This window comes from Haliotis rufescens, unplaced genomic scaffold (genome assembly GCF_023055435.1).
Source record: "Haliotis rufescens isolate VD_foot unplaced genomic scaffold, xgHalRufe1.0.p SCAF_18, whole genome shotgun sequence".
In the NCBI taxonomy this organism is placed as follows: domain Eukaryota; kingdom Metazoa; phylum Mollusca; class Gastropoda; order Lepetellida; family Haliotidae; genus Haliotis; species Haliotis rufescens.
In genome coordinates, this window is record NW_025963868.1 from 2,040,842 (window position 1) to 2,055,773 (window position 14,932).

General features: G+C 39.8%; 1 protein-coding gene across 2 annotated transcripts in view; it reads left to right on the forward strand.

The window, feature by feature from the left end:
• Positions 1-630: 630 nt before the first annotated feature.
• Positions 631-14,932, forward strand: part of LOC124120157 (multidrug resistance-associated protein 1-like) — a 42,616-nt gene continuing 28,314 nt past the window's right edge. For both annotated transcript variants that reach the window (XM_048398117.1, XM_048398118.1), the window contains exons 1-9: positions 631-896; positions 5,958-6,131; positions 6,553-6,678; positions 7,220-7,348; positions 9,419-9,544; positions 11,798-11,859; positions 12,817-12,948; positions 13,428-13,697; positions 14,273-14,453. In XM_048398117.1, the coding sequence (XP_048254074.1) occupies positions 864-896; positions 5,958-6,131; positions 6,553-6,678; positions 7,220-7,348; positions 9,419-9,544; positions 11,798-11,859; positions 12,817-12,948; positions 13,428-13,697; positions 14,273-14,453 (1,233 nt within the window). In that variant the 5' untranslated portion in view covers positions 631-863. The remainder of the gene's footprint in view (positions 897-5,957; positions 6,132-6,552; positions 6,679-7,219; positions 7,349-9,418; positions 9,545-11,797; positions 11,860-12,816; positions 12,949-13,427; positions 13,698-14,272; positions 14,454-14,932) is intronic.

Consider the following 14,932-nt stretch of genomic DNA (forward strand, 5'->3'; position numbering starts at 1 on the left):
GCTATATAAGCGCAGTAATCTTCAACGCGTTTAACCCTGTGTCACCTCACCTCTAGCGCCGATGGTAGCCAAGCTATTTTCCAAGCGGTTTTATCACATTGTCTTGCTATTTGCCTCTCTAAACCTCCCAAGTCTATCCATATGCCCATACATTCACAAATTCTACCCCTACACATCAATAATTGCATACAGGGGTTCGTTTTCAACATGTAAAATGTGACATACGCATTGCAGCATGGGCGCGGCCATGTTAAAAGACCGGGCAAAATACCATCTCTGAATTCTGATTGGTCAATTTTCGCCTGTCGCCATAGTGTTTAATACAACAAAAATAGTAATTAAAATGCCGATATGACAACTTTACATCCTTCACCATGTATGTTGAAGCACTTTTAACAATTCCTGGCCTCGGCCTATTGCCTACCTGTGTCCCCTCACCCCGAACTTCAGAAAAACTTCTGAATCGTACTTGACCATCGATTACACACACAGGACGGGCTCAGTTCGCATGGTTGTCGCGGGTTGTTTTGTCTAATCAATGGGACTATTCAAAGCATGTTGATAACGCATGCCTGACTCAGACCCATGCGGAAAGAGATTAGCGATGTATCAGGTGTACTGTTATACTTTTACATTATATACATATGCCAGTGTGTCTACTGCCTCAAATCATAGCACCACACGCCGGTGTTAAACATTCTAAAACTCAGACCAGAAAAGAAGTGGAATCTTATCTTTTACCTTATCTTTCACCTAACGAGATCGCCTTGTCACTGACGGTACCCTAGTACAGATTGCACAAGAGTTGGACACAATGCATTAGACTATAACTTCCACTGACTGTAAGCTGTAAAGGTGACAAGATGACTGGCTTCTGTGGGGAAACTGTGCTATTGGTAAGTTATCTGTGTGTAAGTCAGGATAAGATATATGGATGAATAACTTCTTTATAACAATGGGGAGCGACGTTTCGGTGTAGGTTCTAACACCGTTATCAAGCATGTTCATCCATATATCTTATCCTTACTTCGTACTCCAACTTATAAATGCCAAAGAAGTTAATCTGTGTGTATTTAATCACTTTGAGTTAAGTATGGTTTTACGCCGCTTTTAGTAATATTCCAGCAATATCACGGCGGGGGACATCAGAAAAGGGCTACACACATTGTACCCATGTCGGGAATCGAACCCGGGTCTTCGGCGTGACGAGCGAACGCTTTAACCACTAGGCTACCCGACCGCCCCCCCACATTACCAAGGAGAAATGGCTTCACAAATTTTGTGATCACAGGACGGTTTAGGTGAATTCCTTAACAATAAATATAACATGATTACAGAACAAAGACTGCATATAATTTGATTTTAATAGTTTCTTTACAACATGTACGGTTATATATCATTAATATGTATCATAACTTGATTTCGGTAAATGTATTTTGTGGTGGTGCTAGCTTACTACAAATTATTTATGCACACGGATAATGTTGACATGTCATACAAGTTGTAATCTCTACATACAAATCACACTGGTATTTGGGTGATGGAGCTAACATTTATAGAAAGATGGTCGGCTATGCTATCTTATCAACGCTTATACTTACTTTGTTGACCTGAACTATTTTCATTTTTATTTCTATTATGTCAGTGTCCTCAGCATCTGTGTGGTGATCAGCACATGGTATATAACCCGATGTTTATTTATCAATTGTTACGTTTTTGGTTTTATATACTTTTCAATCAGCTGTGTTCATTTGATTCTGTTCTGTTTTTGCTTATCGCGAATGTGTGGAGGACAACCCGTGTCATGTTCTCATGCCGTGATGCATGCTTATCGAGCCGTCCACAACGAAGAACAGCTGGAAAGGTTAAAATGGTAGTCAAAACGGACACAAAAGAGTCAAAATGGCCACAAACCAATAGTCAAAACGGACACAAACGAGTCAAAATGGCCACAACCCCATAGTCAAAACGGACACAAAAGAGTCAAATGGCCACAAACCAATAGTCAAAACGGACACAAAAGAGTCAAAATGGCCACAAACCAATAGTCAAGACGGACACAAAAGAGTCAAAATGGCCACAACCCCATAGTCAAAACGGACACAAAAGAGTTAAAATGGCCATAAACCAATAGTCAAAACGGACACAAACGAGTCAAAATGGCCACAAACCAATAGTCAAAACGGACACAAAAGAGTCAAAATGGCCACAACCCCATAGTCAAAACGGACACAAAAAAAGTCAAAATGGCCACAACCCTTAGTCAAAACGGACACATAAATAAGTAAATATGGCCACGACAAAAAAATGAATGTGAGTAGGATGTATACATGTTAGATGTTGTTACTCATGACACATGAATATACAATGTGAGCAGGATGTATACATGTTAGATGTTGTTACTCATGACACATGAATATACAATGTGAGCAGGATGTATACATGTTAGATGTTGTTACTCATGACACATGAATATACAATGTGAGCAGGATGTATACATGTTAGATGTTGTTACTCATGACACATGAATATACAATGTGAGCAGGATGTATACATGTTAGATGTTGTTACTCATGACACATGAATATACAATGTGAGCAGGATGTGTTATTCCAATGTATTATCTTCCAGTAGAGTTCACGTGTTGTTGTTTCTACCAATCCTATCAAGTTATTTTGATATCTGTACTGACCAGTGTACCAATCTGTTGTGAAAACATGAATAAACTTTTATCCTAATAATGAAACCTTTCGTGGCCTGGAGATTATAAAGGGAGGCGACATAACACCATCGGAGCTGCTTAATATATGCGCTTCTAATCATGGACCATGAATAGGGTGAATATATAGATGCGTATATCTGGTACTGACAAAAAACACACGTTGCGGGTAACACTAACAATGTCATCCTACACCAACGGCACAAGGTGTTCACAACAAACTTGAGTACGTGTCCTGACAGAGCTTACACTCGTCACACTGACGATCCCTCAAGCATGTATAATATATCGCGGGGCAATAGTTCATGATCACAAATAAATCCTAATACAATCGTCGAGTATAACCTTCCTTCACTACAGTAGCACAGTGCCCTGTATTAGAGTACCTGTTTTATATAAGCGGGATTGACATAGGCCCCCAGCAACCAGTGCTACCCCACTTTAATGAAACCATGTAAAAACACAACAGTTTAGGATTTTACTGTCTGTTTCTAGCTGTAACACAAATAGTGAGTGCCGATTCTTTAGATGGAATTATATAATCGTCAAATGTAACTTTTTACACAAACGGAAATATTAGCATACGCACGTATTTCATAATTGATACTGAACACAAAATATTATTTGACACAGGGGTGGTCAAGTCGTCTAAGGCGCCGCAATTCGCTGTGCAGAGTTGCGTCCCTTCGGAAACGTAGGATTGTGGGTTCGCATCCCGGTTCGCCCCGATTATGTTTCTTGGTTTGTCAGCACCATACCCGGCGCTCGTGGGTTTCACCGAAGTGGTAAACGTCTGAGACCTGCACCACTTCGGGCTTTCCTCCCACATTAAGCTGACACGCCGTGATATAACTGGAATATTGTTAAAAGCGGCGTTAAACCCAACTCACTCATCAGTTGCGGATGTTGTAGCTTATACTGCTCATTACTGCTATGGGACAATGGTACAATGAACAATGGAGATCCCGGTCCTAATATGAATGTCAGAAGGAGCATATCGTGGCTGTTACCATGAGCTATGAAAGCAAAAGCTATGTGAATATGTTACTGTCAGTTTGAGTTTATTCTATGTTGAGATTTTGTTTGTTTGTTGAAAGTTGTTGTTTTTTTTGTGTTTTTTTGTGATCAGAGAATCGTGTCAGTATTATTAGAGAAGCCTCATTGAATTTTTGTTCTCTGAAGGGTGTGTTTATTGTTTCTCTTGTGGAGCAGTTATGTGTGACTTTATTTTCAAGAATAATTGAATCGAGTCACGTTAATGTTTTATTCATTGTTTTCGGGACCAGAAACAAATTCAACAACCTCTGCAATGAAGCCATGTTAAACTTAATCATATGCATGTTTGTTGTAATTCAGGAAATCATTTGACATTCTGCACTTTAGTCCGTGACCTGTTACAGTGTCAAGTCTTTTGCAGGCCCTTTCAGTTGCAAACACGAGGGTTAGTGATTCCAGTGACGTTCAGGAGCCCCTACAGCTCGCATGGTTGCTCGACAACTGGTCCCTCTGAAGTCAGCCAGTTTGGGTTAAATACGTTGACATTCACACATGTGTTGATCTACAGTAACAGCAAGTGTTGAGACAAAGTTAACATCTACATCTATTCTCTTGACAAACCTACTCTACCTCCCCGTGAATCTACCAAAAGTATTGTCAACAGTCATTCATGCACTGCTGGTCTGAAGTTGAAATGCACCTGGTCAGCTGTAAGCGTCCCTTTAATAGTGTAGGGTTTCAGAAGTCACAGACGTATGGGATAGGTTGGTTCACCAATGAATACAACAGGCATTTCAATCTCAAATTCCCACAATACTTACTTGAGCGTCCCAATCAGGGGACTGTGGTAAGAAGTTTCCAGCTTCGACCTCACGTTTGAGACTGCTGCCACTTCTCTTTAGTCGTTACCTTCTGGAAAATGGACAACTGTGGGAAATAGTTGCGAGCAAATAACATCACAAACCTCATAGATTATCAAGACAACTCTAGATTTGTGAATGCCAAATAAATTACCAAAGGTAAGATAATCCGTGGTCACCGCCTGGTTGTATTTGCTAATTGCAACACCATATGCTGTTTTAGTAGGGCTTGGAGTTGCTCTGTAGGAATGAGTTTAGCTCATGACACAGGTGATCAAACATCGCTCTTAATATTCTAAAGTTTTCCATCCAATGAGTCTCATCAAAATGATGTTCATGTTTGAATATATCTCTGTCTACGGCGCGACTGGTAAATTTTAATGAATTGCTTTAAAATACAATATCCATGTAAACGCAAACTTATTGCGTCCATTGACCCCTGGGGCAAGGTAGTGCATGTGAAATAGGCTTAAGAGTGTGTTTGACGCCGCTTGTAGCATTAGTCGGGCCACAGCATGGCAGAGAAACTGGCTGCACTCATACTTCCCATGGGGGAACTATGCTGGGGGTCTTTCGCGTGAAGAGCAAACAATGGATGTAGATGCCTGATGATCTCAGTTCTAAATTTAGTTCTCTTGATATCCGTACTAATTGTATCTTCTGATTATGTTTCTAGGTTTGTCAGCACCATACCCATGAACGTGGATTTCACAAAAATGATAAACGTCCAACATCACACCTTGATATAACTGAAAAACTTTGGATATAATAACTCGCGAAATTACAAGAGTGCACAGTGATGTCATCCTTGCACGTTGTCTCGTTTTCCCTTAACTGAACAAAACATCTTAAGAATTTAGTTTTCGTTTCACACATAGATGAACAATATTATCCTCAAATGAAATATTGAATTAATAATCGCACAGTAATCCCGACAGAGGGATTACACCAAGGTCCCAATTTGCACGAACATTTAGCCTTCAGTATCCCCTTCTTGTTGCTGACCCCAAATCAAACTACCCCATCTCATCATTGATATACGATTGGCTGTGTATGTCAAATGTATGGATAACAACTATATATTTTACATGACGAGTTCCTATGCTTCTGGCCTCATCTTGTTGGACACTGTCACTTTATCAAACAGGGCTATGCCTTCCATATTTTTTAAGCTATCAATATCACACGTTAAAACATGAAACTATTCCAGGATGATACTATGGTTTTGTTGTTGAACAACACGTGGCCAGAGTTCTTCCTATCCTTCCATGCCACGGTGCTGGTGTAAGTGCCTTGTGGCTGGCTGTTGCTAACTTTCCAGGACTCTTTTCTCCATCTCCACATACAGCATTCCTCCCCCAATAATATTTTCTGTATTCCAGGACGTGGATCTGTTGTTGAACAACACGTGGCCAGAGTTCTCACCATGCTTCCATCACACAGTGCTGGTGTGGGTGCCGTGTGGCTGGCTGTGGCTGACTCTCCCGGCCTTCCTCAGGCACATCCTGTCACTCCAACAACACCTGCAGCTTACAAAACTTACAATAGCAAAACTAGTGAGTAGTCTTTGAAAGATTAGGCTCTGGTCATTTATTATAGAGGGGTGGGGATGGGGTGGGGGGTGGGGGCGGTGGCATTAAGGGGAGAAGGGGTCATGTAAAAGAACACAGTGAAAGAGGGATGTCGCCAAAATGGTTAGGGGTCGGGGTAGAGGTGGCGAGAAAAATTGTTGCTTAAAAGGGGGGTTGGGGGATGGGGGGTGAGCGAGGGGTGTGGGATGTGGGATGTTGGCATATTATGAAGACCAAAGAAAAACACCACATACACCCTAAAGTAAATGACCAGTCCCTCCTTTAATACTTTAGATGTGCAAAGTTGATAACTTCAAGAACGAGAAAAGACACTTAGTTATCACAATTGTTATTATCGTTTGGCAAGGTACTGTTGTAACTCAGAAAACGCCTCTATATAATACAGGTACTTATTGCTGGGATGCTGACATGCGTCATCGGTGACGTCATCAGAGTGATGACGGGAGAAACAGGACTTCACAACATCTCTACCTCCTTCTACACAGCTGATGTGTTAAAGCTAGCAACATATGTAAGGATGGGTGTAGATGCCATCTCAATTCCAAATTTAGTTCTCTTGATATCCATACAAAAATGTTTCATCTGATTATGCTTCTAGGTTTGTCAGCACCATACCCATAAACGTGAATTACACAAAAAATGATAAACGTCTAACATCACACCTTAATATAACTGAAACACTTTTGATATAAAATTGCAAGAGTGCACAGTGAGTGTTCAAGGATGTCATCCTTGCACGTTGTCTCGTTTCCCTTATCTGAACAAAACTTCTTAAGAATTTAGATTTCGTTTTATACAAAGATGAACAACATTATCCTCAAATGAAACATTGAAGTAGTAATCGCACAGTAATCACGACAGAGAGATTACACCAAGGTCCCAATTTGCACGAACATAGCCTAAACATTTAGCCTTCAGGATCCCCCTCCTGTTGCTGACAGTGAGTATGATGAAGCAGTACAGTAAGATGTTGCTGATTGTAACATACATTATCTTGATCTACATTTATGGTATGGATAATTTTAGTAACCCTTGTCATGTCTGTCCACTAGATTCTCAGCATCACATTGACAGTGTTGTCAAGACGTCGAGGTCTCTCAAGTTCATGTCCTCTCTACATCTTCTGGCTGCTGCATATCTTGTGTGACGTCATCCCATTCTACACACTCATTATACAATGGGTATGTGTGTGATATGTTGTCTGTTCCTGCAGGCATCTGCAAGCCCTGGGTGACCTTGTTGTCCAAATTAGGCCTTTGATGACTTCTTTCTAACATTAACAATAAATTTTTAAATAATTTTCTCTCTGCTCTGTTCCGAACAGATTCCTCTGCAATCGCTCAATGGTAAGGGGGGGGGGGGGGGGGGGGGGGGGTAATCTGCCTGTGAGATAGCTCAAGTGTAAGGGGAGGTAATCTCGTCCTGTGAGATAGCTTAATCGTAAATTAAGGTATTTTTGACTTGTTGGACTTTTTTTAGATATGCAGACAATAAACAATAAAATATCATAAAACAATTTCCTCTGTTCTGTTCCGAACAGATTCATTGCTTCTTCTGCGATAACTCAATGTTAAGGTGAGGTAGTCCCCACCTGCTCAATTGGAAGGGGTGTGATTTCTGCTTGTTAGATAGCTCAATGGTAAAGGGAGGTAATCTCCTCCTGTGAGCTATCTCTATGGTAAGGAGAGGTAATCTCTTCCTGCGAGATAGCTCAATGGTAAAGTGGGGTAATCTCTTCCTGTGAGATAACTCTATGGCAAGGGAGGTAATTTCCACCTGTGAGATAGCTCAATGGTAAAGGGAGGTAATCTCTTCCTGTGAGATAGCTCTATGGCAAGGGGAGGTAATCTCTTCCTGCGAGATAGCTCAATGGTAAAGTGAGGTAATCTCTTCCTGAGAGATAGCTCAACTAGCTCCTCACAGCGACAGCCCGTTCGCGGAGCTCTCTATACTATCCCTGCCACCAGTGAAAGCTCCCCACTTAAATGCTAAAATCCAGGGGAAATATGGTCAGTCGTTAACCTTTTCAAAATGAATTATGATCGAATTCCCAAAGACATAAAACAGTGTAAACGTTTCTGCATTTGGAGTTAGAGGGCAAATTTCAAGATTCTTGTACTTGCCGCGCCTACACTGGTGGCAGCGATGTTTCAGAGAGTGTAACGAAGGTGTCACGCACTGGGATAGCTCATTGGTGAGGGAAGGTAGTGTCTTCCTATGAGATAGCTCATTAATAAAAAGTGAGGTAATCGATACCTGTGAGATTGCTCAATGGTAAAGGGAGGTAATCTACACTTGTTAGATAGCTCAATAGTAAGGGGAGGTAAATGCTTCCTGTTAGGTCAATGGTAAAGGGAGGTAATCTTCACTTGTTAGATAGCTCATTAGTAAGGGGAGGTAAATGCTTCCTGTAAGAGAGCTCAATGGTAAGGGGAGGTTATATCTTCCTGTGAGATAGCTCAATGGTAAGTGGAGGTAATATCTTCCTGTGAGATAGCTCAATGGTAAGTGGAGGTAATATCTTCCTGTGAGATAGCTCAATGGTAAGGGGAGGTAATATCTTCCTGTGAGATAGCTCAATGGTAAGTGGAGGTAATATCTTCCTGTGAGATAGCTCAGTGGTAAGGGGAGGTAATATCTTCCTGTGAGATAGCTCAATGGTAAGGGGAGGTAATATCTTCCTGTGAGATAGCTCAGTCGTAAGTGGAGGTAATATCTTCCTGTGAGATAGCTCAATGGTAAGAGGAGGTAATATCTTCCTGTGAGATAGCTCATTGGTAAAGGGAGGTAATTTCTACTTGTCAGATAGCTCAGTCGTAAGTGGAGGTAATATCTTCCTGTGAGATAGCTCAATGGTAAGGGGAGGTTATATCTTCCTGTGAGATAGCTCAGTGGTAAGGGGAGGTAATATCTTCCTGTTAGATAGCTCAATGGTAAGGGGAGGTAATATCTTCCTGTGAGATAGCTCAATGGTAAGGGGGGTAATATCTTCCTGTGAGATAGCTCAATGGTTAGGGGAGGTTATATCTTCCTGTGAGATAGCTCATTGGTAAAGGGAGGCAATTTCTACTTGTAAGATAGCTCAATGGTAAGGGAAGGTAATCTCTTCCTGTGAGATAGCTCAGTGGCAAGGGGAGGTAATCGCCACATGGACCAGATGGGGCTATTTATCCTTGCGATTTAGATCAGATTACTGACAACAATCTTCAAGTGACTCACTCACTCACTCACTGACTCCATTTGTCATGCAGCAGGAGAGCAGTACAGTGGAGATGTGCCTCTTCTACCTCCACTACGGCTTCCTGCTCCTCCAGATTATCCTATGTTCCTTCGCTGACAACACCGACCACATAGGCGACGACACTGTTTGTAAACGGGTGAGTGGCTGTTGCTTTGCCACTGTATGACATGTGCACCACACTTGTATTAGTGGCCAAGTTAGCCCGTGTGTGTCCTGCATGTGATCAGTTTAGGCCTTAAAGATACATGTATTTTAACCTTTGCAATTTTTAGACACATCAGAACCTCAAATCTTTGCTTTCCGGTCCGTGAATATACTTGCTATGACATGTGCAAAGATGTAATGTAGGATAAAAAATTGTCAAAACCCTTTTCATATCCATTAGAAATCTGCTAAAAGCCATGAACACGTCTCTATGAATCACTATCAAATAGTGTTTGCGAAAAGGTAAGCGTATCCTGCCCCACCGTAGGCACCTGTCACAAACAATTGCAAAGGCAAGTCAATTGTTCACCTGAAAAAACCGGGAACATATGGTCCCTTAAAAAGTTTCAGTCAAGTTGCTCTAAAGATAGTATTTGCAAGGATTAAATTACATAGATCAACCATGACATTATCAAACTCAACCATGACATTATATAACTTAACCATGACATTATAAGCCGAGGAATAAAGAAAACTATACCGCTAAACCTCTACCATGTCAAGCATGGAAGAGGGCACGTGGTTGCGAATTCATTTCTTTCTACTGTCTGCCTTAATCAAATTTATTTTTACACAAAAATTACCCAAGAACAGGTTAATTTTAACAAATTGCCGCTGGAATGAGTGATGGTTCAATATACATCATCAAATTTGGAAAACATTTCTTTCAATTTTCAATTGCATAAAGTTTTTGTATACTTTCTTGTGCCATCAGTTTCCATATTTACATTATGCTATTCATATCCACATGACATTTTATATATTTATATGATACTATCCATATCCAGAGGACATTATTCATTTATACCATGGCAGTATCCATATCCTAATGACATTATACATTAATATCATGACAGTATCTATATAAAGACGACATTATTCCTTTATACAATTGCAGTATTCATATCCATATGATATCAAACATTTTTTACCCTCACAGTATCTATATCCAGATGACATTCTTAATACCATGAAAGTATCCATATCCACATGACATTTTACATTTATTCCATGACAGTATCCATATCGACATGATAGTATACATTAATACCATGACAGTATCCATATCCTCATTACATTATACATTTATACCATACCATGACAATTGAAATGTATACCATGACAATATACATATAAACCATGACAAGATATGTTTATACCATGACAATATATATTTAGTTTTCCCGCTATATAAGATATATTTTGATCATGATCCTTCATTGTTAAATGTTAAAAGTTAAATGTAAAGGCGTAAGATATTTGTCCATTGTCACCTTGGTATTGTGACCTCATAGTTCTCCTAAATGTTATGACGTCACGTAACTATATGTTACTACTTCATGTCCGTTATTCAGTTATGGCCTGATGAGACTCGTACGTGGTACGAGTTGAAATCGCTAGCCAATTAAAACTGTGTTCAATCTTACTCCACTTATTTAATAATATAGGGGGGCATTATTCCTTCATACCATGACAGTATCCATATCCACATGACATTATTCCTTAATATCATGACAGTATCTATATAAAGATGACATTATTCCTTTATACCATGTAAGTATCTATATCCACATGACATTATTCCTTCATATCATGACAGTATCAATAGCCACATGCCATTATTCTTTTATATTATGACAGCATCTATATCCAGATGACAGCATCTATATCCAGATGACATGCCTTTATACCATGACAGTATCAATATTCAGATGACATTATTCCTTTTTTACCATGACAGCATCCATATCAACATAACATTATACATATATATCAAGAGAGTATGCGTATTTACAATGGCAATCTACACATCTACCATGACACTATACACATCTACCATGACAATATACAAATCTACCATGACGATATATATATATATATATATATATATATATATATATATATATATATATATATATATATATATATATATATATATATATATATATACCATGACAATATACATATATATCGTGACAATATACAGATATACCATGATAAAATAAAAATATACATGTATATATGATAGAATACTTACATACCAGGACAATATCTATATCTACCATGAAAATATAAGTATATACCATGACAATATATATAAACCTATATCACCCAATGTCCCTTACCTCTGTCTCACTGTCTGCAGTGTATCACATACCATTATCAAACAGAACCATGTTTTCAGATTCCTTGTCCTGCTCTAAAGGTGTCCTTCTTAAACCGACTCACCTTCTCCTGGACCTTCAGGTGCGTCCGCCCAATACAAGAATCACCTCACCTGTGTAGTCAGCTCCTTCCCTTCAGGAATTTCTATGTATATAACGTTCTCTGTCAGAACCCGTTTCACAGAAGTCAGTTCACCTGATGTACACAACAGCCAGCGAGTTTGTTTGTTTGTTCGTTTGTTTGTTTGATTTAACGCCGCACTCAGCAACATTCCAGCTATATGACGGCGGTCTGTAGATAATCGAGTCTGGACCAGACAATCCAGTGTCTGAAATCATGAGCATCGATCTACGCAATTGGGATAAGATGACATGCATCAACCAAGTCAGCGAGCCTGACCCCCCGATCTCCTTAGTCTTACGAAAATCATTGTCGCCTTTTTACAGTAAGCATGGGTTGCTGAAGACCTATTCTAACCAGGATCTTCACGGGTACTGCGAGTTGGTAAATTACCTGAAGTGCTTGTACAGTTTAGAAATGTTATATAATGGACTGAACTGGTCAGTAAATTGTCTGACATGCTTGTACTGTGTAGAAAGGTTATAAAATGGACTCCCTTGGTCAGTAAATAACCTGTCATGCTTGTGCTGTGTAGAAATGTTATGTAATGCACTCCCCTAGTCAGTAAATTGTCTGACATGCTTGACCTGTGTAGAAATGTTATGAAATGGACTCCCTTGGTCAGTAAATTACCTGTCATGCTTGTGCTGTGTAGAAATGTTATGTAATGCACTCCCCTAGTCAGTAAATTGTCTTACATGCTTGACCTGTGTAGAAATGTTATGAAACGGACTCCCTTGGTCAGTATATTACTGTTAAGGGAAGCTGTGGCTTTGAGAAAGTAAATTGTCTGACTTTGGTCTTCCAGATATGATGTGGGGATCACACCAATGTTACAAAGTGTTAGTAATATGTTATATGCTGAGGTTGTGGATTTTAGTTCTTCGATACAATAACTGTAAGCAATACTTGTTGCAGTACACTGTGGAAAGGTTGGAAAAGACCTCTACAAAATGATGATGTATACGACCTACCTCCATTTCTGAAAAGTGAAGCCACAGTACCTCCTTTCCTGGAGAGCTGGCAGCGGGAGCGACAGAGAGCTGCAAGGTACCCCGGCATGTCTCTAATCTGAGTTTTTACCTAGAGTTGGAAGGGAGGCCCACATCCATTTTTGTCTGACTTCTAACAGAGAGATGGAAGGTACTCAGGCATATATCTGTGTCGGTTTTCTGAGGGAGAGCTGTAAGGTAGGCCCGTTTATATCTTTTTCTGAATTCTAACATTGAGCTGAAAGGTAGGTGTTTGTATTCTGAGCGAGACTGTATTCTGTCTCTTGGTCTGAGTTCGAAGTGCCAAACTCAGTGTGAAGTCTAACACAGTGCTGCCTTGCATGTCCACATAAAAGTCAGTGTGATGTTCCCCCCTTCCTTTCCGGCTTATACTAATACCGGAATAGATTCAGCAAATTTGGGGAGTAAAGTCTCTGAGACTTGACATAAACTGAATGTTATATAAATAAACTTATTTGTCAGCATGATACAAACTTCAGATAACCCGAGGGTACATTTGTTAAACTCTGTTTGCAGATTGAACAATGAATTGTCAAGATATCTTCCTCGGGAAAGGCAGAATCTGCTTGAGTTTTCCGAAGACATTGACCAATCACAAGGGAGAAAGAAAACTCTACCTGATGTGATAATCAAAGAGGGCGCACAAGCAGGAAAACCACAGACATGCGCCCACAAGCCATCGCTACTACGCACATTGTTCCGGACGTCTGGGTTTAAATTGATGAAGTCACATTTGTTCAGGATCGTGTCTGAGCTGGTCCTGGTTCTTAACCCTTACTTGTTGAAGTAGGTGATCACATATGATAAAAATCATTTGACCATATGTCACAACACCAGTTAATAAATCTGTTCTGATAACCACGTGTGACAAGTACGACAGAGATGATGATCTTAACATTGCAAAATGGAACTTCTACTATCATACATTACCAGAGTATGATGGCACACACCTTTGACATGTAAAATATTATCACTATAATCATTTTCTTATATCTTCATGTCACTATTACCAATCAATAATGTATCGATTCCTAAAGCTACAATATGATCAAAGCCTTATGGATGTAATCAGTGATAAGGAATACGAACCTCCCTGAAACAGTGTGTGCTTTGCAATAAATATGGAGTAAGCTTCCGTGAAACCTTGCCCTTTACCCTATACTGATAAATATAAGCGACAAAAACCCTTTCAATATTCATAAGTAATCTATGACAAAAGCTTAAGACAGGACTGACAAAGAAGATCAGCTGTATTTTATTCTTGTGATGCAAGCAAGTGGAGTTCTATTACCTCTGCCGTAGTAAATGACACCCAAAGATCAGCTGAATCATTTCTCAAATGTGCTTTTGATAACTTGCAGGCGATTAATGTACTACATCGAAAACAAGGAGTCGGAACCTGAGTGGCAAGGATATGGTATCGTCATTGGATTTGTATTTGTCAGTGTGATGCTGTCAATGCTGCAGACAAGGAGCTTTTTCACTGCCGAGAACGTTGCGCTGGGTGTGAGGACTGCCCTTATGTCAGCAGTCTACAAGAAGGTAGGCTGAGGCTTTGAGAAAGAAAAATATCTGGACGATGGAAAAGCTTTTGCTGTGTAATATCTCTAGAGCAGTGTCTAGGAGATTATTAAGCTGTTGCTAAGATGTATCTCAATATCATTATCTTGACGATGCCGAGGCTTTTGCTAAGTAATATCTCAATATCATTGTCTTGATGATGATGAAGCTGTTGCTAGTCATTGTCAGGAAAAAGGAGAAGCTTTTGCTGAGTAATATCCTGACGTCATTGTCTACAAGATTGAGACGCTTTTGCTTAGTAATATCCTTGCGTCATTATCAAGAAGATGGAGAAGCTTTTGCTAAGTTATATCCCAACTTCATTGTCTAGAAGATAGAGTGGCTTTTGCTAAGTAATATCCTTGCATCATTGTCTAGAAGATGGAGAAGCTTTTACTAAGAAATATCCTAACTTCATTGTCTAGAAGATGGAGAAGCTTTTGCTAAGTAATATCCTGACG